This window comes from Schistocerca serialis, chromosome 2, assembly GCF_023864345.2.
Source record: "Schistocerca serialis cubense isolate TAMUIC-IGC-003099 chromosome 2, iqSchSeri2.2, whole genome shotgun sequence".
Taxonomy (NCBI): domain Eukaryota; kingdom Metazoa; phylum Arthropoda; class Insecta; order Orthoptera; family Acrididae; genus Schistocerca; species Schistocerca serialis.
In genome coordinates this window covers 588669838-588693751 of record NC_064639.1, presented here as the reverse complement: position 1 = coordinate 588693751, position 23914 = coordinate 588669838, and the positions used below count along the sequence as shown (strand labels likewise).

The 23914-nt window shown below is 42.6% G+C and overlaps 1 protein-coding gene across 1 annotated transcript; it reads left to right on the top strand.

Annotated features, from left to right (window-relative positions):
* The first annotated feature begins 1896 nt into the window (after window positions 1–1896).
* LOC126456252 (serine/threonine-protein phosphatase 6 regulatory ankyrin repeat subunit A-like) lies at window positions 1897–23858 on the top strand. The gene is made up of 2 exons (XM_050092004.1): window positions 1897–1906; window positions 22662–23858. The coding sequence occupies exon 2, from the start codon at window positions 22677–22679 to the stop codon at window positions 23856–23858; it is 1182 nt and encodes a 393-aa protein (XP_049947961.1). The 5' UTR covers window positions 1897–1906; window positions 22662–22676.
* The last annotated feature ends 56 nt before the right edge of the window (window positions 23859–23914 follow it).

The window sequence follows — 23914 nt, the reverse complement described above, 5'->3', positions numbered from 1 at the left end:
TCCTTCTGAAACCAGTAATGACACAAGTAATGAATGTGACTATGATTTAGATTAAAAAGTGTAAAATATCGAATAAAACATTTCGGTACGCGCAATTTCTACTTCTAACTCGTTATCAGTAACGTCAGAATATTTTATACCCTAAGGTTTACTCGGATCCGGTAAATTTATAGTTTTTGACCGGCCAAATTGGATTCACCATTTTGAATTTTGTAATCTGACAGCGACCAAAAAAACAGTGTTTTGCAAAATTTTATATCCATTTTTCTACTATGTCCACGTTTTGAAGCGAGTTGGCCCACGGTGCGTCGCCACGATTCGGGGATTTAACCAATCCGTTTCGTATTAACAGACGTTTGCGAGCTATCGCTCGTATATATATGTTCACAAAAGACAAGTTTCACTCACCTTGAAGTCTGTATAGCACTACGTGCAGCAGACTCCTGATTGCCGGGGTTAATGTGGACCCGAAAATCCGCAAATAACTTGAATATATAGTAACCCGAAATCTACATATTTCTAACAGAAAGTGCTATTTTTTGTGTTTAGAAACAAGTAGCATATCACATTTGAAACTCTACTGCATTACTGTTCCGTGTTATTCATTCGAAACTGACAACCTGGTAATAAAATTACTCTTAAAGTCCATTGTATTTTGTATCGCTAGTTTTCAGGTCACATTCTTAGCTGCTCAAATCCCAGTTCAGAGGCGTCGCTGTTGGACAACTCTCGCATGTTTCTATTATCTACACTTACCCAAACAGAAATTTGTTTTCTGAACTAAAATATTCGGTTTAATTATAACAGAGAACAACAGGCTTCTTTTTATCCGAAAATAGACTAATTATGCACGAATAATCCGCACCCGGAAAATCTGGAGTTCGCAGTACTCTTATCTTGCGATGAAACAGCGAATTTTTTAAAAAAGCATTACACGAAATCTGAATCATATTATGCTAGAATTTTCGTTTTACTGATGCCTGATATTTCTAGTGATATATGAAAGGCTTAATTCAATTCATTTAACTTTAGGACGCTGTATCTCAAAATGAACAAAAATGTACTTGTACCACTATTTAAATAAGCCCTTCATATGTATCAACTAATTCTCGACCATTCTGCGACCCATGAGTTTTTTGTCTGATCTCTCTTCCACTGCCTACACCACAGGACACTCAAAACAGTGCCAATAGTAGTTCCATTTAACGATTTCCTAATAGAAGAAGTAACGAATTCATTCTGCTTTTGATATATGTCCCGTAGTTAACAGTACATTAATAACTGGATAGCCCGCCGGTGTGGCCGAGCGGTTCTAGGCGCTTCAGTCTGGAACCGCGCGATCGCTACGGTCGCAGGTTCGAATCCTGCCTCGGGCATGGATGTGTGTGATACCCTTAGGTTAGTTAGGTTTAAGTAGTTCTAAGTTCTAGGGGACTGATGACCTCCGATGTTAAGTCCCGTAGTGCTCAGAGACATTTGAACCATTTTTGAATAACTGGATAATGTTAGTAAGAAAAATAATAAACAATAAAACGTTTTACTTACCTTTGTATAAAAAATACATTGCATGGGTGTATCTCTAAATATCAATGATAATAGTACTCATAGTACAGCTCCTTTTGAAGTAAGTATATATCTTACACCATAAGCATAGTGTTTCCGCTTTAGTGAACTATTTTATCATTTGCTCAACTTCCCTGATAAGCCTAATACTTCATAACATTCTTCCTTACACGCTCTCAGCGCACGTTGCGTTCTAACAAATGTTTATCTAATTGTCGTAAGTATTATGGTGTAACATTCTGCAATCTCTTTCACTTTTATCTTATCTCGCTGTTCTATTTAAGCAGGCTGTCGTACCGGCTCACAGCACTCTGGGGTTCATAACAACTGGAGAAGGCAACGCGTGAGTACTCGACAATCTTTTGACATTTCGCTAAAGCGTTTTCCTTTAAATTTTAAATTTGAGTCTTGTGGTCAAAGATGACATCCATGATATTTAATCAGACGACCACGATTAGCGAGAAGCAGGGAATACTTTGGCCTGTGGATATATATCAGCACTCGCCTCACTGATATTTACAAAATATGGAGCCGGCCGAAGTGACCGAGCGGTTCTAGGCGCTTCAGTCTGGAGCCGCGCGACCGCTACGGTCACAGGTTCGAATTCTGCCTCGGGCATGGATGTGTGTGATGTCCTTAGGATATTTAGGTTTAAGTAGTTCTAAGTTCTAGGCGACTGATGACCTCAGAAGTTAAGTCCCAAAGTGCTCAGAACCAACCAAAATATGGAAAATTTCAGGACCTCTGCACTGGGCGTCAAACTCTGGTATTGAGTAACACGATTCCCACATTTGGGCTCAGTTCTTAGTGGTACTGTTACACTGTTAAGTGTTAAGTTTTACGCACATCGTGAAACAGGTTCTTTAAGTCCCGAAGTTTAAAGTTGTTCATGGCACTGTGCGTTACTCCAAAACTAAGCATTTTGATGCGCAATACATGGGTTCACAAAAGTTAGGAAACGGATTCGGTGTTTTCCGTCCAATACGGTCGTACACCTGTCGCAGTGTTACTTAATTGGACAATACATTATTTTTAACATATATATGTGTCTGACCTTTTACTGTCGGGTTTTACAAAAGCATTTTAACAAAGCACCTAAACGGTTCAAATTACCGTCAGTATTCAAAATTTCAGATCACAAATCTTGTGTGGAGAAATGAATAGACAATGCAATCGGAGTATTAACTGACACTCCTGAATTATCGGTTTTGCGATTATTTCCAATTTCAAAATAGTGTAGAGTTTCATATGAAGTTACTGGTAACCGTGGCGCCTGGAACGCTATGAAAACATTTAAATGCTATATAGCATTCTGAAAAGATAGACATTGAGTAAGCAAAATTAGCAGGTGTAGGAATTTCAGTCAGGTCACAATCGCAAAGATGATGCAGCGATAAATGAAGGGCACGAGATCAGACTGATTTAATTTCAAAGTCGAAGCCACAAATTTAGCATCGGATTTCCCAAGACACGTTTTGTCATCGAAGGATAATGCCAAAACAGGCTGTCACCAATTCCTTCACTTACATGGGGCGTTTCCGTTACGACGATAAACACATGTGGGAATTGTGAAGAAAGCATGTTATCAGTTCGAGGTAAGGAATCGTGGCCCGGAAAACATCCAAGTTACGAAACCAGTAGAATATAGAACCCACGAATCGTTGTTTGTGCTATGTAATAACTTTTGGGGCGTAGCTAAAGTTGTAGGACAGGAAAACCATATCAACTTGTAAACGTCGATTTTATGATGGGCATACCGGAAACTCCATTATCTAAATGAAATATTGTATTCTGGTAATATTCACTGTTCTAACATTGTTTTAATAAATAGGTATAATAGAGCTTATTGCGATGACGTCATGTCTGCATACAACATGGTCGATACCATTTCAAATAATTGTTGTGAAAGCAGTAACTCGAGCTATTTGTCCAAGCGAACAAAATTAATACAGAAGTGAGTCTACTTTCACTTTAATTTTCGTTCCCCGACAAATAGTAATCATGAACATTTCTCTTTTTTTTAAAATAAATTTTAGCTTAGTCGTTCCCTGAGCTGAGGTCCCCACCTCATCCGTTAACCGTTTCCACCCAAACCCACACGATCATGCGGGTTCGGTTTTTATTTTTTTACGACAAACTGAATCTCTTATCTTGCTCCCAACCGACCTGCAACGATCGTGCAGGTTGTGCGCTACGCGTTTCTCATGTTTATGTTGCCATTCGGCGCCAACAGATTGCAGCACATGTTTAAGTTGATCGAGAAGTGAGCATTATGCCGGCGCTTGATTAGTTGCTCATAATTAAGTTAAATTGAATTGTTTCGGTGATTTGCTGGATCTGGTTATTTGTAATAGTGTGTACAACGTTGTGATATAGATAATTATTAGTAACTTCTTATCTTTGCACAGTAATTGTGCGTTAAATTTGTACTAGCACGATTGTGCGGGTTAGGTGTTGACTGTGTAACTTCATCCTCGAGTGGCTGTTGTTGATCGTGTCATTGGCCTCCCTCTATTACTGCTTTTCATACAGTTTTGAATGGGAAAGTTTTTATGCACATTCCCGTTATTGTCATTAGCTTCCGTTTTAGAACTATTACTCATTTCCGGTATCACAGTGGAGATGCAACGTGACGGACATCAACATCAACATCTTCACATATTCTCAGAAACCATTGCATATACATGAAGGACGTTCTTCTTGAGTCTCTTTTCCCACCAGTGGGCTATGTGTCAGCATGCATCATCTCCATTCACGTGGATTACGTAATGTTTATTGTCTGATTATTTCTGTTTTCTCAAAAAGCCCTTGAAACCTTCTGATCTCCTACATGTAACTGTAGGAGGAAGATTTATTTTGGAAACACCACTATTTTTCATTTGTCGGGTGGCATTCCTTCCACCTTCTGCTTTTAGGAAATCTGAGTGACAATGGCAGCAAACAATGATAGCTGATCATAAACGTTTTATTCGTCTCTTTAAGGCACATGGCTGTGGCGAGACTGTGAATCATTGCTAACTTGCATCATTTGTTCCTCTTTACCACAAAGGAAATCAACTACTTAACATTTGCCGTTTCCGCATGTAAGGTTATTTATAAATCCATGTACGAGCTCAGCTGGTTGTGTTGTGTTTCGATTCAGACAAAACAAAAATCGATATATTTTAACTTCTACAGATGGGAGGTTTTCCACTGCCACCATATTAATTTACGACCTCTAATTTATTTCTAACATGAATATATAAATGAATTAATGCCTTGGATGTAATCCCTCCCAGTTTTCTTACCTAATCATACCAAAACATACGACAAAGGTAACCTGCAAGATTGCAATTTCAAAGGCAGATTTTGTTTGATATTAACTCATTTTGCATTAGTTGCCTCGCTCGAATAACATCTTCAATAGAATAAAATGATGTAATTAGAAAATAAATATTACATCAACAATATACCAATTATATCACAAAAGCTGAGTCATAGTTCAGAGCTGTAATATTTTTGTGCTTATTTCCCAGTACGTCTGAAGCAGGCAGCTACTACGCTACACAACACATTTTAACATTCCTACACACAGAAATACAATGTCATTTATATTTTTTAGCCATCAGCTCCTAAGGGTAAAATATTTCAAGTAAAAAGTCAATAATCTGTAGGTGGAGATAGGCTTTTTACTGTACTGTGAGACGAATTGCAGCCTAGAGCTTCGAATTATCTTTTCCACGCTATGTTATGTTTATTTCTTATCATCTTCACAGATTACAACCCCTAAATAAATTTTGCGAAATAATGTTAAACATTAATATTAGGTAAAGAGTATACGACCATGATAGTTAAAATTCCGATTTAGATCGGATTAACTGGCTTTCTTATTTATTTATTTTCTCAGCTGTTGAGATTATTCGAAGTCATGCGAGGGCTGCACTCGAGGTCTGAGGCAGATTTGGCTAGACGGTAAGGTTAACAAAGAAAACATAACAGCTATCGCTGCTTCCTGGATGCGTTTCATATTGCTAGTGGTCTAGAAAAGAGCAAACTCTATCTTGTTGTTAGGGTTTGCTTAGAAAAGCCATCACTTTCTGTTTGGTAGGACAAATGAATGAGAAAATTTGCGTATACCAAGACACTAGAAGAAACGGCAATGCACATAAAATATCACAATAAATGATATTTTCAAGTATTTTACCATTATTTATAAAACTGTTAAACGTTGCTGAAAAAAATATGTTTGCATTCTCTTTGATCACTTTTCACCAAAGCAAAGTCTTCTCTTAGTTAACTTTTCATGTAAGATGTACTTTTTTTCTGTACACCTTCGGTTTCAACAACTCCACAGATATTTAAATGCCAATCGTCCAGTACCATATTGTGTGCTTTTTCGACGTTTTTATCCTTACTTGCAGTTACGGGATGTCTTCCATATGACTAATCTGCTAGAGAAATATAACATGTTTAAATTTATAAAATTATTTTCATAACTGTTAAAACTGAAAAACTTGTTATAAGGTTTCACCAACATTCTTGGATTTTCGTTGACGATAAGTTGGCCAGAACAAGGAGACCGAAGCAGCTATGGTATTCCAGCGTCTCTATAACAATGTGACAGACGTAACACCGCTACCTGAAAGTTTATGAACAATCCGCTGCAGATCGATCTGAGACATAACTTAAGTTACTAAACTAAACTAAACTCCACCCGAACAGGCCATGAAGGCTCAACGGTACCGACCGTCCGCCGTGTCATCCTCAAACCACAGGCGTCACTGGTTGCGGTTATGGAGGGGCATCTGGTTGGCAAACCGCTCTCCCGACCGTAAGTCAGTTTACGATACCGGTGCCGCTACTTCCTCAGTTTGCCTCCCAAGGGCTTAGTGCACGCCGATTGCCGAAAGCGCTCGGCAGACCAGATGGTCACCCATCCAAGTGCTAGCTCAGTCCGACAGCGCTTAACTTAGGTGATCTTACGGGACAGGTGTTACCACTGCCGCAAGGCCGTTGCCTATAACTAACGTTACCGGACAACATAAATGTCCTCTTCACCCGCCTAACCGTCGTACTTTGATCAGCCGCGCGGTTTGAGACGCCATGTCACCCACTGCGAGGCCCCTCCCGCAGGAGATTCGAGTCCGCCCTCGGGCATTGGTGTGTGTGTTGTTCTTAGCATAAGTTAGTTTAAGTAGTGTGTAAGACTAGGGACCGATGACCTCAGCAGTTTGGTCCCTTAGGAATTCACGCACACACACGCCCTGACCAAACGAACGACTCTCTAGGGCGGCATAATTCAGTGCCGCAAACTCTCGACATAGGTCATACGGAAACGATGCCGGACGATGAGAATAAATTTAGTCAAAAAATGTCTCTAAGCACTATGGAATTTAACATCTGAGGTAATCAGTCCCCTAGACCTAGAACTACTTAAACTTAACTAACCTAAGGACATCACACACATCCATGCCCGAGGCAGGATTCGAACCTGCGACCATAGCAGCAGCGCGGTTCCGGACTGAAGCGCCTAGAACCGCACGGCCACAACGGCCGGCTATAAATTTAGTCCAGAAGGTCATCACGACTCCATTGTGTAAGGCTGCAGGCAGATTACAACAACTGCATACTTAATTTTCAATTTTGTACGTCATTCAAGGTGCTAGATTCAATCGAATTCCTTAATTTATTCTGTCTGTCAACGATATTATATTATCTTGAACAACTTGGTACAGCTTTTTTAAAATAATCAGTAGATTTAGTTACTGTAATGACACTAGTTAACTGAACGGTGGAAAGCTATAATTTGGCCCTAATGACAGAAACATGGAGCAACTGCAAAATTTAAAAAAACAGAAAAGAAAAGAGAATCAATCCCTTCAAAAAAGCTTTGAAAAAATGCCAATTTGGAGAGTGCAGTTGTCTTTATAGGTTTTGTGTTTTACTCTACATGTATGTGTGTTTTGTCATCATTACAAACACAGGCGTAATTAGATATTTAACTTTGATTGCCGTGGCCATATGCATCCAATCGTGGCTGATAACAGTACGGTAATGAACAGAGATTACTCTGCTAATGGGTGTAGAGCTTTAGATCGTAGAGAATTATCTGTGTCAACTGCGACGTTACCACGCTATCTGCTTCAATAAGGCGCCGTCAAACGAGACCGCACCTGTCGCTGACAAGCGCCCGTCTTTTCCACTCCAGCACTCGACACTGCGGAACTGAATACTGCCTCTGTCTGATTTATTGGTTAAAAACTACCGCGGTAAAATTGCGGAGATTTTAATAGATAATTAGTTTCGTTTATGATGCAAAATCACACGAATGGGGAAATCATGAGCTACGAAATCTTGAGCGACGAAGTGTGTTTCCCTATTTTTATCACCATTATTTCAGTCCATATCATCACAGTTGTTTTCGACTGTTATTATTTCTCCGACACTCACAGAAAATTAGATTGATAAATTTTATGTTCCTGCGTGGAGGCTTCGGCGTGAGGCGGGACGACGGGGTAGGGGGCAGGGGAGACAGGGAAACTCAAACGCCCTACTGACTTAATTCAAATCAGACACTTCCTCAACCAGAGTAGGATCAAAGATTGCAGCAGCCTTGGCTTCATTGAGGAACCACCCTTGTATTCACCTTGAATGGCCCAAGGACAGCGTGGAAACCTACGTGAGAACGACCGAGCAGAAATCTGACTACTTCGCAACCCTGTTACCACCATCCCAATGCCCTGCCTGTCTTGGTAGTGCATTGAGATTTGGTATCACAATAATTTCTTGAAGCACAAAATGTGATATCGCTATGGAAGGAAGATGAGGTCTGACAACGAACACTGTCCTGCCGACAGAATATGAGCAGATACTAAGGGTGGTAATGGTTTAGTGTACTAGCGACAACAAGGTCATAAGAGGTGGACAAGAAGCTCGGACGGGGAAAGGATGGCGAAGGAAACCGGTCGCCTCATTTTCAAACGAAACAACAGTCTTAATCGACGAAACTGAAACACAGAAAAAAGTCTGGATGGTGGAATGCGAATTAGAATCCCACTCCTCGTTAATGCGAGTCTAGTGACTGACCCATCTACTCTACTACATATACAGGGTGTAAATTTTAAGTTGACAAACCATAATAACTCGAAAGATAAGATTCACACAAAAAAATGTGTAGAATCCAAAGTTGATTATTTTCGAGGGGGGCATCTGCTGGCGCTAAAATTAGCCCGCCACCCCAGCCCCTGGGGGTGGGGCGGGAGGCAACTTTAAAATTTCGAATGGGAGCCCCCATTTTATATTGCAGAATCAGATTCTATATGAAAAACTACGTACATATTGTCTTAAACATTTGTTTCGATTCTTGGTAGTTGATGCTGTAATTCAAGAAAATCCATGTCTCATTTTTGCGTGGAAAATGGTTGCACATAAATAAAAAAATACTTATTTACTTCGTAAATTTTGATTCTCTAAAAGTAAAACTAAAACTCTCCCTCTCTCCCCATAGGGTGGGGTTTGAGAGACCACGAAACAAACAAAACTTATCCGAATCTGCGGAAAAAGTTAATATTTGGGTCAACATTTGTAAAACTCTAATTTCTCTCTCTCAAACCCCACTCGATGGGGAGAGAGAGAGAGTTTTAGTTTCAACGAATCAAAATTTACGAAGCAAATGAGAATTTTTTGTTTATCCGTAACTATTTTCCACGCAAAAATAAGAACACGGATTTTCTTGAATTACAGCGCCAACTACCAAGAATCAAAACAAATGTTTAAGACAAAATGAACGTAGTTTTTGATGTAGAATCTGATTCTGCAATAAAAAATGGAGGTTCCCATTCGAAATTTTAAAGTTGCCTCCCGCCCCACCCCCAGGGGCTGGGGTGGTGGCCTAATTTTATCACCAGCAGATATCTCCCTTGAAAATAATCAACTTTCGATTCTACATATTTTTTCGTGTGAAGCTTATTTTTCGAGTTATTCTGGTTTCTCAACTTAAATTTTACACCCTGTATACTGTATCAACCATAACGAAGTGCATGAGAGAGCTTACTTGTGATGTTACTACTAGTTGGGGGTTGTGGCAGTTCCAGTCACATATGAAACGTGAAAAAAAAAGACTGCTTAAATGTCCCAATGCGTGCCGTACTTGGTGGAATATTTTCTCCACAGTCCTTACGGGACTGACTCTCGGAACTTTCTAAGTAGTCTTTGGCATGATAATTTACATCTTCAGGAGTCTGACAATTCATGTTTTCCAGTATTTCCGTAATGCCCTCCATCAGGCCAAACAAACCTGTAACCATTTCTGCCGCCCTTCTTTGTACGCATTCAGTGTCTCTCATTAGTCCTGTTTCATGAGAGTCCCCGACACTTGAACAGTATTCGAAGGCGGAACGCACAAGTGATTTGTAAGCGGTCTCATTTGCAGACTGCATTTTTCCATTAGCCTGCGAATACACCGAAGTCTACCGCCTGCATTACCTACACAGCCTATTCGATCACTGCATTTCATATCTCTAGAAATATTTACACCAGGTAACTATGTGAGTCCACTGACACAAATTTAGGCTTATTGATGTTGTAGTCGTAAGATCCTACTTTGCTGTGTATTATGAAGTGCACAGTTTTACATTCATGAGCATGTAAAACGAGGTGCCTATCTTTGCGTTCCACCACTTTGAAATCTTATCAACATCTGCCCCAGATATTTGAACAATTTTTTTTTTCTAGCGGTACTAAATTCTTAATAACTGCGTCATCTGCGAAAAGTTAGTACTGCCTGCAGCTCATTAATATAGAACATTAAAAATGGTCCCAGCACATTTTCTTGAAGTACGCCTGAAGTCATTTATACTTCTCGCCATGACCCTCCATCCAACATCACGTGGTGCGTCCCACCTACCAAGAAATCCTATGTGAAAAACTATTTTTGATACGCCATATAATAGTAGCTTCGTTAATAAACGTCAAATGCTTTTCCGGATGTCGAGAAATACTGCGTCTACCTGCTTCTCTAGATCCAAGGCTCCATCTCGCTCAGTGAGGGAATATGGGAACTGCTGTCTCATGAAGAGGTGCTCTCCTTACTCAGTTCCTCCGTATGGCTGCTGTGTCGAATGACTGAAACAGTCTTGTTAATTCATAATGGTTTCCTGATGGCTATTTTCTCTAAGACCGTCCCATACACTGACTAACCTGTATTAATGATAAGCTTCGTAAACATACTTTGGACTTACAAAGTAACTCCTCCATGCCCCTTCACTAGTTAAGTTACCTTTTTTGTTTGGTCTCGTTATCAACAAATTTATTTTCCTCTATTCAAGTACTCTATTTGTTTTGCAATCCAGTGTATTAGCCGACCGCTGTGGCCGAGCGGTTCTAGGCGCTTCAGTCCGGAAGCGCTCTGCAGCTACGGTCGCAGGTTGGAATCCTACCTCGGGAATGGATGTGTGTGAGGTCTTTACGTTAGTTAGGTTTTAGTAGTTCTAAGTCTAGGGAACTGATGACCTCAGATCCAGTGTATTACACACACTTCAAATTTCGTGTGCTTGATAAATGTTTGGTTAGGTACGTATAGGTAGTGACTGTATTTGCACGTTATGCTCATATGAATCTTTAACAGAGACTGTGAACCTTGAATAATCCAGTAATGTAAAGAAATTTATACTGAGGAATAAGATACACTTAATTGACCTATACACTATGAAATGGCAGCAGCTGCTCCTAGTGTCGTACAGTCACGTAGTAATCATCGCGAAAGCCCAGATATACCAGAAGATTGTTTCTAATCTATTATGTCGTGTGATCCGCGACCAGTTCTGTTCTCAATCTAAGCGAGAACGAGATTGGACGACAGTGGCACCCACAACTGACTGAAAACATTAAATGCCCAAAAGTGTCTTCCCTGATGAATTTAGAAGGGGCAGTTAAGCAACTTTATGCACGTCCCAGGTTACTCTCTCTCTTTCTCTTGTGTGTGTTCCTACAGCTGTCGTCGTATCCCACACATCTGTCGACTTCGATTTCCGTCTTCCCATGTTTTCTTCTGTCATTCTCATGGTTCCCTTTACGCCACCTAACCAGGCAACCTTCCATCTTTCTCTTCTCCTTCCTCCATGAGAATGGTACATCAGGATCTTCTTTGGCCATCTATCATTCTCATTATATGACAATAGCAGGCGAGCTCCCTTTCTTCTGTCTGTGATGCTTTCTTAAATCTGAATCATTTCCTTAATCGTTGTACTTCCTGAGTGGTCTCACTGAGATGGTCTACACACTACATCGATAGTCCATAATCCACATTACGGCGCGTCGCGGAGGGTACCCCGTACCACTACTACTCATTTCTTTTCCTGTTCCAATCACAAATAGAACGAGGGGCAAACGACTGTCTTTATGCCTCCGTATGAGCCATAATTTCACGTATCTTATCTTCGCGGTCCTTAAGTGAAATGTATATTGGGGGCAACAGAATCTTTCTGCCGTCAGCTTCGGAAACTGGTTCTCTAAATTTTCCCTAAGCATCTCCGTAACAGTTGCAAGTTCTTCGAATCTACCAGTAACAAACCTATCAGCCCACCGCTGAATTGCTTCGTTGTCTTCTTTTAATCCGACGTGGTACGGGTCCCAAACACTCGAGCAGTATTCGGGAATAGGTCGCGCTAGTGTCCTATATGTGGTCTCTCTTACAGATGAACTAAACTTTCCTAGAGTTCTTCCAATAAATCGAAGTCGACAATTCGTCTTTCCTATCACAGTCCTCACACGCTCATTCCATTTCATAACGCTTTGCAACGGTATGCCCAGATATTTAAACGACGTGACTGTGTCAAGCAGGGAACTACTAATGCTGTACCTTAAAATTACAGGTTTGTTTTTCCTACTCATCCGCAGTAACTTACATTTTTCTGCATTTAGTACTGGCTGCGATTCGTCACACCAACTAGAAATTTTGTCTAAGTCATCTTGTATCCTTCTACAGCTACTCAACTTCGACACGTTCCCGTGCACCACAGCATGATAAGCAAACAACCGCCGACTGCTGCCCACTCTGCACGCCAAATCACTTACGTACATACAAAATAACAGCAGTCCTGTCACACTTCCCTGATGCACTCCTGACCACACCCTTGTCTCTGATGAACACTCGCCGTCGAGGACAACATACTGGGTTCTATAGCTTATGAAGTCTTCGAGCCACTCACGTATCTGTGAACTTATTCCATATGCTCGTACCTTCTTTAACAGCCTGTAATGGGGCACGGCGTCAAACGCTTTCCGGAAATCTAGAAATATGGATCTGCTGAGTTCCGCGCGAGCGACGCTTTCTAAAACCATGCCGATTCGTTCAAAGGTCTCGGTCTCAAGAAAATTTATTATATCCGAACTGAGAATATGTTCAAGGATTCTGCAGCAAACCTGTGCTAGTGATATTGGTCTGTAACTTGGGACTTTGCGCTGGGCCGGAGATTCACGATAAATGCTCGCTAAGTAAGGGGCCAATGCCGAAGAGTACTCTTTGAAAACCCGAGCTGGAATTCCATCCGGACCTCGTAACTTATTTGTTTTCAACTCCTTCGGTTGTTTCTCTACGCCAGAGATGCTTATATCTATGTCTTCCATTCGGGAGTCTGTTAGATGGTCTAACAACGGTCTCTTTGTATGGTTCTCCTGCGTGAACAATTTCTTAAAGGTGAAATTTAAAACTGCCGCTTTATTTTGCTGTATTCAACTACCATACCAGACTGGTCAACAAGTGACTGAATGGAAGCCTTAGACCCACGTAGCGGTTTTAAGTAGGACCAGACTTTTTCGGGCTCTCTGCTAGATCTGTTGCTAAGGTATGGCGGTGGTAGTAGTTGTATGCTTCTCGTATAGATCTCTTCAGAGACGCACGAGTCTCTACTAGCCTTTATTTGTCGTCATTTGCGAGTTCGCTTTTGAACCGTGAGTGCAACAGCTTCTGCTTCCTCAACGTTTTCCGAATCTCGTTATTAAACCATGGAGGACCTTTTCTGTCCTTAATCCATTTACCAGGCACATAATTGTCCAGACAACGATTTACAGTCTGCTTAAACTATGCCCATAATTCCTCTGTGTCCACCTTACTGGAACTAAGTGATGTCAGTTCACAGTCTAAGTGTCATGCTAACAATTGATTATCTGCTGCTTCTTGCAGAAACACTCTTCTAGCATTCTTAACTGATTTATTAACTTTCGTAACCATAGTTTCTATAATGACATTATGATCGCTAATCCTCGTTTCCGTACTGACGTTGCCGATAAGGTCCAGCCTATTTGTAGCTAAAAGGTCTCAGATATTTCCATCGCCTGTGGACCGCCGAACTAGCTGCTAAAGACAGTTTTCAGAAAGCGTGTTCAAAAGTACTTCACATAACAGTCTGTTTGTACCCCCTGCAACGATCCATAAACGTCCCAGTCTATACTCGGTAAGTTAAACTTGCCTCCAACAACTAATGCATGATATGGGTATTTAGGAGCTACTGCCCTGTGACCTGAGGCATTCTTTGAATGAATCTAGAATTGTCGCAGCAGACAGCGACAACTCTCAATTCGGTTTTTTTTTTTTTTTTTTTTTTTTTTTTTTTTTTTCACTAAGCTTCCAGCACTCGCATCCATAAATTGTTATAGGATCTTCTTTACTTTTCATCTCAGAAGACCATAACATAGTGTTTAGCTTCTGGATTGCTGTTCTCCCATGAACAAATCATTGCTCTAATTCCCAATTACTTAATCCGTCTTCTGATAGGGCTGCATCCAAATATTTAAATTTTCTGCATGCCTTCATGTGATGGCCATCTATTGTTATGTTTCTTACACTTTCTCCACTGCGTTGGTATCAGTCTTTTGACACCACTTCTCATTTTCTTCTAATAAGTTTCTTAGCATAAAACAGACATCATCCTCTTCATTATCCACCACTATCTGATCATCTGCAAAGGACAAAGTGTAAAAACATTTATCCCTTGTTATCTGAGTGGCCACTCTGCTCATTTACTTCTCCTGTGTATTACTATCACTAAAACACATCAAACACATTTCTGAATAAGCTCTCAGCTGTTTCCTCCCTCATCCTTCTTCAATACAGCTAGTGCTCCACCTCTAATAACTTTTTATCGACAATGCGATAGATAATAACCTTATTTCGTTTTGTGTCTTTTTTTTTTTTTTTTTTTTTTTGAAAGTTCAGTCCTGGTGAGTGGGCCACTAAAGATAAATCAGCGTTAACTTTTCCTTTTCGCGATATTGTCACACAAAGAATATTGGTAATAACTTTTCCACGGATAATCATAGCAATAAAATACGTGATTTCTTTCACCTGAGTTCAGAATTCTCTTCAATAACGACTCCGGTCGATCAAAAAACTTTTACTGTAGTGGTAAGTAATACGTATAAGTCTGATTTGATGCTGCCCAACATCTTTTCCCATCCAGCGCTAATTTTTACAGCTCTGTGTAACTACTACAGCCAACATACTCTATATTGTGTTTCGCATATTCCTGTCTTCGTCTGCTCCTACCACGTATCCCTTCTTCTTCATCATCACTTTCTTCTTCTTCTACCGAAATAATTACTACTGGATGTTGTTGCAGATGTCCCACAAACGCCGGGCAGAGTGGCCGTGCGGTTCTAGGCGCTACAGTCTGGAGCCGGGCGACCGCTACGGTCGCAGGTTCGAATCCCGCCTCGGGCATGGATGTGTGTGATGTCCTTAGGTTATATAGGTTTAATTAGTTCTAAGTTCTAGGCGACTGATGGCCTAAGAAGTTAAGTCGCATAGTGCTCAGAGTCATCCCACAAACCTGGGCTTTTCTTCTGGTAAGGATTTTCCATAAATTTACTTCATCACCCATTATCTCAGTACTTCATCACTTCGTACTTTATCTGTTCACACAATTTTTATCATTCTTCAATAGCGCCGCATTCCCACTCACTTTCTCTACTGATTACCGACTGTACATGATGCAAAATTTTGGAAATTTGTGGTAAGGTCTTATGGGACCAAACTGCTAAGGTCATCGGTCCCTAAGCCTACGCACTAGTTAATCTAACTTAAACTAACTTACGCTATGGACAACAAGCACACCCATGCCCGAGGGAGGACTCGAACCTCCGACGGAGGGAGCCGTACGGACCGCGACAACGCGCCCGAGACCACGCGGCTACCCCGCGCGGCTCCATGTTGTACTTCCAGTCAATATTGTACTTAGATCTACACTTATTCCTCATTTCCATAACGTTAACTGATTCCAATAGAGCTGTTTTATAGAGCAACGCTTTATACGCTTGTGTCAACCTTCTTCTGATTTCTTCCTTGTTTCGACCATCACCGTATCATCCGTATTCTGACTGGTTCGACGATGCGACCAGCCAATAATTTCTCTCCTGCGCCAATTTCGCTGTCTAGGTAGCAGAATTCCTGAACTTCATCTACTTCGTGACCATCAATCCTGATGTTAAGTTTCTCGCTGTTCTCATTTCTTCTACTTCTCATTACTTTCCTCTTTCTTCGATTTACTCTCAATCCATATTCTGTACTCATTAGACTTCATTCCATTCAGTATATCACGTAATTCTGCTTCACTTTCACTCAGGATACCAACGTCGTCAGCGAATCGTATCATTGATATCCTTTCTCCTTGAATTTTAACCCCACTCCTGAAACTTTCTTTTATTTCCATCATTGGTTCTTCAATGTACAGATTGAAAAGTGGGCGCGAAAGACTTCATCCCTGTCTTATACCCTTTTTGATTCGAGCACCTCGTCCTTGATCGTCCACTCTGATTATTCGCTCTTAGCTCTTGTACGTATTGTATGTCACCCGTTTTACCTATAGCTTACCCCTATTTTTCTAACATTTTCGAACATCTTGCACCATTTTACACCGTCGAACGCTTTTTCCAGGTCGACAAATCCTTTGAATGTGTCTTGATTTTTCTTTTAGTCAACCGCAACGTCAGAATTGCCCCTCTGGTGCCTTTACCTTTCCTAAAGCCAAACCGATCTTCACCTAGCACATCCTCAGTTTTCTTTTCCGTTCTTCTGTATATTATTCTGGTCAGCAACTTGGATGCATGAGCTTTTAAGCTGATTGTGCGATAACTATAGCACTTGTTGGCTCTTACATTCTTTGGAATTATGTGGATGATGTTTTCCGAAAGTCAGATGGTATATCGCCAGACATATTCTACGCGCCAACGTGAATAATCGTTTTGTTGCCACCTCCCCACAATGATTTTAGGAATTCTGATGGAATGTTATCTACCCCTTCTGACTTATTCGATCGTAAGTTTTCCGAAGCTCTTCTAAATTCTGATTCTAACGGTGGATCCCCTATCTCTTCTATATCGACTCCTGTTTCTTCTTTTGTCACGTCATTAGATACGTCTTCCCCTTGTAGAGGCCTTGAATGTACTCTTTCCACCTGTCTACTCTCTCCTCTGCATTTAACGGTGGAATCCCGGTTGCACTCTTATTGTTACCGCCCTTGCTTTTAATTTCACCAAAGGCTATTCGAGAAATTAGAGCCAATACAGAGGCTTACCGACAATCATTCTTCCCACCCACTATTCGCGAGTGGAACAGGGTTGGAGGTATCAAATAGTTGTACCGAAAGTACCCTCCGCGACACACCATTAGGAGGCTTGTGGAGTATGATGTAGATGTAGATGTTTTGGTTTTTCTATGTACTGAGTCCGTCCTTCTCAGACAGGAGTATTCTTTCACTTCTTCCATTGCTCTGTCTCTCCACAATCCGATGTTAAGCGAGTCTTATTCTCTTTTCTACTACTTTTCCACACTTGTTCCTCTACTTTGTTTATCCTTAAGCCATATACGGTGTGAAGTACGCTGTTCATTCTTCACAGCTAGTCCTGCATAACCCCTTCTGCGGCCGGAAATGCTATGCCGTCAGCGAGCCTCTGCAAAGTTTCACTTTTAAACCTCTTCCGAAATTATCCCACCCTTCTCGCACTGATTCTTTGAAGTAATAATTGAATAAAAGTGATGATAAAATGCAATAGTGTCTCACACCCCCCTTGACACAGTCCTGTCTATCCGAACCTTCCAGTTTCGTAACCACTCTTAATTTTTTATATTGTTGTGGTTTGTTGCTCTATCTCTGTACTTTAGCTGCAGTCGTGAAACGACTGTGAAGATCTTAATCTGCCTTGCACTGTCGAAGGATTTCTGTAGATTGTGAACGACAAGCGCGGCTAACGCCATAGATCTGCCAGCCGTTATGGTTCGGCCTATATCTGGGGGCAGGTAGGCATTATTCCCAAGGAAGTGGCCAGTTGTTGCCTTCAGTATGGCTGTCAGACTTGAGCACACAACTCAACCACTGATTTTGGTGAGCTGTAATGGGAACTACGTAAACTGCGGCTGTCTGAAAGACTACAGGTAAACTGAAAGACTGCTACATGTGAAATGCTCTGAATACGCCAGAGTCTCAAAGTAGTGCACGATGCGAGGGAGCTAATATCGTGAGAACTGAAGGTGATCGCGAATTATTTCCGTCCGCCACAAAATTAAAACCAATACTAATGAACTTATGTGATAGTCAATAACGCTGTACGAAAGAGAAAAAGATGTGAAGACGACGTTCAAAGACCTATTCTGTAAGATAAATAGTACGTGGAACATTTGATAATTTAAGAGACAAACTGAAGTAGAAATAAAACAGTTTGCCAGAGGAGCTTTGCACTTTCATGACTTTAAGTTGGCCTTATTGGGATGAGCTGAGAATTGCTGACGGATAAAAATTGTTTTGTTTATAACCTCCATACTCCATTTAACGACGGTGTGTCCGCTTGAAATTTGCTCTCTGAAGGAGAGAAATCGGCAAAATCTATTCTCAGATAAATTTTACAATATGGTGAAAGTTCTATGATCGGTGAAAATTTTAATAACTGAGCAGTTTAAAACCGATCTAACCCCAATGACTGACGAGCAACATCCTGGCCGGGCAGTTCAAGTATCATCCGCGCCACTCTTGCAGCACGGCGGTACGTCGGAAGGACCGATGGTAGCGACCGACTGCCGTGACGCCTCAGCTGATTGGCATCACTGGAGGCGGATGTGGAGGAGCATGTGGTCATCACACTGCTCTCCTGAGCTTTGTCAGCCCTCGTGACCAACACAGCTACTCGATTGGCTTCAGAAGGGCTGCGTGCACTCCGCTTGCCAACAATGCTCGACAGAACCGAACAGTCACCCTTCAGAGTGCTAGGCAAGCACGACAACGCTTAACTTCGGTAATATGGCGGTAACCAGTGTTACCACAACGGCAAGATCCTGTTTTCAACTACGTTGCATAATTGTGTCTTTGGTGGTTGTATGAACCCAGTTTGTATGAACCCAGTTAGTAAGCAACATTTTAGAGAAACATTCAAAATAAAAAGGAGAAGGATTGAACAACGGCACTGTAGCTGTTCATACACTGGCGTGTTGGTTGTCCACGAAGTTTGGTGATCGCTAGTCACAGATACACAGTTAACCTCAAGTCTTCCAACTAGCAGTGACTAAACTATATAGAGATAAACATAAGAAAATGTCTACTGTATAAGTAAATGCAATTACCATATTACACTCTGCATGTCTCCATTATTTTATAAAATACTCGCTCACCTCGAATATGGTTACTGCAACAATTTATGAGTCCACATAATGCATAGCTCAACTCGTTCATACTGAAGGAGATTTGATAATTAATGTGTATGAGAACTACACCCCATTAATCCATAAGGTTTCGAGACTATCAGTAAAATCCTACAGATGTTCTACGGAGTCTCCCCCCACTTGAGTGCAATGCACAGAACGTCCTTCTTTCGGATATAGCTCAACTCGCGCGTCACATTGGCTTGAATGATGTTAATGTGTCGTCAAAATGTTAGCGCTTCGTGTGGATTTATGTACTTTGTCGATTTGTGATACGTTCGTATTGATAACAGCAGTCTCGTGGCCCATGATGAGTTTTTTCCATGAAAGAATTGGCCACGTTTTGCATTTCAGTAAATTAGTGGCAGGTGTCCGTGCGTCATTGGTTTTACTCAGGAGCCAAGGTGTGTGGTACAAACTTTGCACACACTTTTCTCTTCTTCGGAACATTCTAGCGGATGCGTTGATCACTTGATTTAGAGATGCAGCTCCCTTTTGATTTTTGACACAACACGGTTGAGACACTGCTGCCGCGTGTCCATTACTTAACTCTGCTCACAGCCAACTGATCGAACGCACATATGTTGTTTCCAGTCGCTAGTTCAAGCTGTCAACATAGTTAGCGCGCTGACATCTCTTTTGGGACAGGTCTGAAGCAACAGGCACTGCTGCAGCCGACAGCTGTACGAAATATAAGAAATGTGTTCGAAACTGCGAATATGCAGCTGCACAATATATTGGTGACCAGTATTTCCCGCTTTACGCAAACGGTCGGTCATCCGAGCGCTCCCCCAGAACCGACCCAAACTTCCATATGTGACTGTGTGTCCACGTCCTGCACTCGCACAGTTGCGCGATTTCCACAGAGGGAGACACTTATGATTATTGTAGCGGCCTCGCGTTTTTATGATGTACTCTGCAATGTTCTTCAGACATGCATGCATTAGTTACAGGTCGGTGTAACATATTGGTTAAGGCACAGACCGATTTCCCGCCACAACCTTTTCCAAGTCGAAGGTTACATACCAACTCCAATGACCATTTCCAGAAAATGGCGTCTAACATCACAATAGTTGTCGTTACATGATTAAAAAAAGGAGTGATGCAACTAATTAATCTCAGCTCCAGAAAACCGCATGCCTGTAGAAGCAATATGGGTCTACACATTTCTTTTTTTCGTTCTTATCCTGCACGTCCTGAGTCCTGATTTCCATTTTTCACCTTTCCTGAAAGTGTGTGGTCAAGCGTGAATGATTTGATTGCAGTAGCAGACGAACCAGAGAAGTGATGGGTTTCTTAATCTTCTACCAACCTAAACGGTGTCGGCGGAAGGCAAAGAGCAGGAACAGGAGGCCTCGGCCAAAGACGAATAAAGTAAAACCTATTCCTAGTAGAGGTTGGTCATGGGCCTCCCCCACCACCTAGGGCGGTTCGGAGAGAGTGCGAAGGTTGAGTTAAGGGTCAAAACGTATTTGAATCTGTTAATAATTTGTTAACCTCAACAATTTCTTCTCCTAGCCGTTTTTTGAATTTCCATTTAGGTTCTGGTTACAATTTTTGGTTCAGTTAATCAGTGTCATAATAGTGTGATTTCCGTTAGGCGCGACCACTCGGTCTATAGACTCAATGCGCAGCCCAAGCCTTAAAAGTTACTGCTTGTCATATTATTTTATTTGTGATGGACATTTTAAACTATCAATAAAACTGTACCGAGAGTATATTCGGCAAGATGAATTGATTTGATTCCAAGCGCTTCACGCAAGGATATGCAGCCACCTCAATCCTGCTCGATGCCAGCCACAAGGTGCATCCAATTCTTCTCACTATTAAATGATGTCGACATTTTGTCTGCCATGTGAATTAGTGCATGTGAATGTCTGTGTTCAAACTTGAGCAGTGACTACGTGCTTCTCAGAATTTCTCATCCCATAGGACTCTGCTGATTAAGGCCAGCGTGGCTTGTTATTCTCGTATGAGAAAGCCATAGGATCTTATACAAATGAACCAGGAATGGTTTGTCCATCTATTAAACACAGAAAGATTACTGTTAACATGCAAAATATTGGTCAAAAATAAATATTTTATCATTTGAAGGTATTTCCGTGATCGTTAATTTATTTTCAATACATTTGAAAATAGTGTCACATTTGTAGCATTGATGATTACGCTCCTAAAATCCAAAGTGCTTGGCTCAAGTTTAGCTACCGGTATTTAGCTTTCTCTGACTGCCCTATAGAATACCACTGCGTTATCTGTAGCGACCTTAATAAATTCAATCAGTGAAGGAATTGTTCCTAAAATTTAGATGGGCCTAAATGTATTTCAAATAACGGGCAAAACTATTCAGAGAAGGTTACGTCGCCAAAGCGTATGTGGACAGTGAAAGTAAGTAACCCTCCATAGGCTGCCACTCAATGAATAGTAAGATGCCAGTGGTGAGTTACAGGCATTAAACACCGATATACAGAAATGACCTAGTAGATAGTGTTGGAGGTTCCATGAGACTTTTTGCGGATGATGCTGTAGTATGCAGGTAAGTTGCAGCATTAGAAAATTGCAGGGAAATGCAGGAAGATATGCAGCAGATAGGCACTTGGTGCAGGGAGTGGCAACTGACCCTTAACATAGACAAATGTAATGCATTGCGAATAAATCGAAAGAAGGATCCTTAACTGTATGATTATATGATAGCGGAACAAACACTGGTAGAAGTTACTTCTGTAAAATATGTGGGAGTATGCGTACAGAACGATCTGAAGTGGGATGATCACATAAAATTAATTGTTGGTAAGTGGGTGCCAGGTTGAGATTCAGTGGGAGACTCCTTAGAAAATGTAGTCCATCAACAAAGGAGGTGGCTTACAAAACACTCGTTCCACCTGCACTTGAGTATTGCTCATCAGTGTGAGATCTGTACCCGGTCGGGTTGACAGAGGAGATAGAGAAGATCCAAAGAAAAGCGGCGCATTTCGTCACAGGGTTATTTGGTAAGCATGATAGCGTTACGGAGATGTTTAGCAAACTCAAGTGGCAGACTCTGCAAGAGAGGCGCTCTGCATCGCGGTATCTAGGTTTGGAGAGGGTGCGTTTCTGGATGAGGTATCGAATATATTGCTTCCCCCTACTTATACCTCCCGAGCAGATCACTAATGAAAAATTAGAGAGATTCGAGGGCGCACGGAGGCTTTCCGACAGTCGTTCTTCCCGCGAACTATACGCGACTGGAACAGGAAAGGGAGGTAATGACAGTGCCATGTAAAGTGCCCTCCGGCACACACCGTTGGGTGTCTTGCGGAGTATAAATGTAGATGTAGATGTTCCTTTAATTTATTAATTTAGTTATAGTGAAGAGAAACGATAATTCGGCAAAATTATCACAACTCTAAAACAGCTGCCACATTGTGCACGTTTCATCTCGAAAGTATCATTGTTCCAGGAGTGCCGCGCCAAAATGACGACCAAGAAGTGGACAGTAGAGGAGGTCTTCAGATGGACCCCTGTACGCTTCGCAGAGGAGACTGACTCGTGGGAATGGATCGAGAAAATGCTTCAAGGTGGCATGTCTGCAAAGGATCTGCTTGTCACAAAGAGACGGCTGTCCATCAGAGAGACCGCTGCCTCGCTGATGCGGGATATCTGCACAGCGGGACACCTGCAACTGATGAGGCTGGCGTTGTCGGTGGACGCGAAGCTAGCGTCGGCGCGCCTGGACGAGTGTGGGTCGACGCCGCTGCACGTGGCGGCAGCCAGCAGGCGCGACGCGGCGGTACGGCTGCTGCTGGAGGCGGGCGCCGACTACGACGTGAGAGACGGCAGCGGGCGCACGGCCCTCCACGCCGCCGCCGCCAGTGGCAACGTTTACGCCTTCAGGCTGCTGTTGGACGCCGGCAGCGACCCGGAGAGCCAGGACTCTGAAGGAAACACGGCGGTGCACCTTGCCTGCGAAGGTGGCCACACGAGTGTCCTGATGGCGTTGTACGACAGGGGCGTGTCTCGCTGTCTGGTAAAGATACAGCTGCTCTTGGCAGCCGAAAGCTGCAACGTCGAGGGGGTGCGCCTCGCACTGAAGCAGACTTCCAGCTGGGGAAGCGGGTGGAGCGACTTGCACTGCGTGGCGATCAAGGGCAGCGGCACGGCAGTGAGGACGCTGCTGGCAGCCGGCGTCGACCCCAACGCCCGCGACGCCAACGGCGACACCCCGCTGCACGCCGTGGCGGCCGCGGGCTGCCCGGGGGCGGCGGAGGCGCTGGTGGAGGCCGGCGCACACGTGGACGCGGCCGACTCGAGCGGCTCGACGCCGCTGCACTACGCGGTGCGCGCTGGAAACCTGGGGGTGGCGCGCGTGCTGCTGGCCGCGGGCGCCGACGTGGAGGCGCGCGACGCCGAGGGCGACACGCCGCTGCTGCGCGCTGCCGCCAGGGGCTGCGCCGACGCCGTGGCCGCACTCGTCGCCGCCGGAGCCAGGACCGACGCTGCGAACGCCGCCGGCAGGACCGCCGCACAGGTGGCCAGGCTGCTAGGCCACAACGGGCTCATCAGCGCCCTTCTGGACCTCGCACACAACCACTCCGCGCGAGAAGCAATACCTGTTGTGGCCATCCCGCGCTCAGAAGTCCTCGTGGATACGATATGAGAAGCTTCTTAGAATGACTAACCAAAAGCAACCTTAAAATAATAATTGTGTACGCC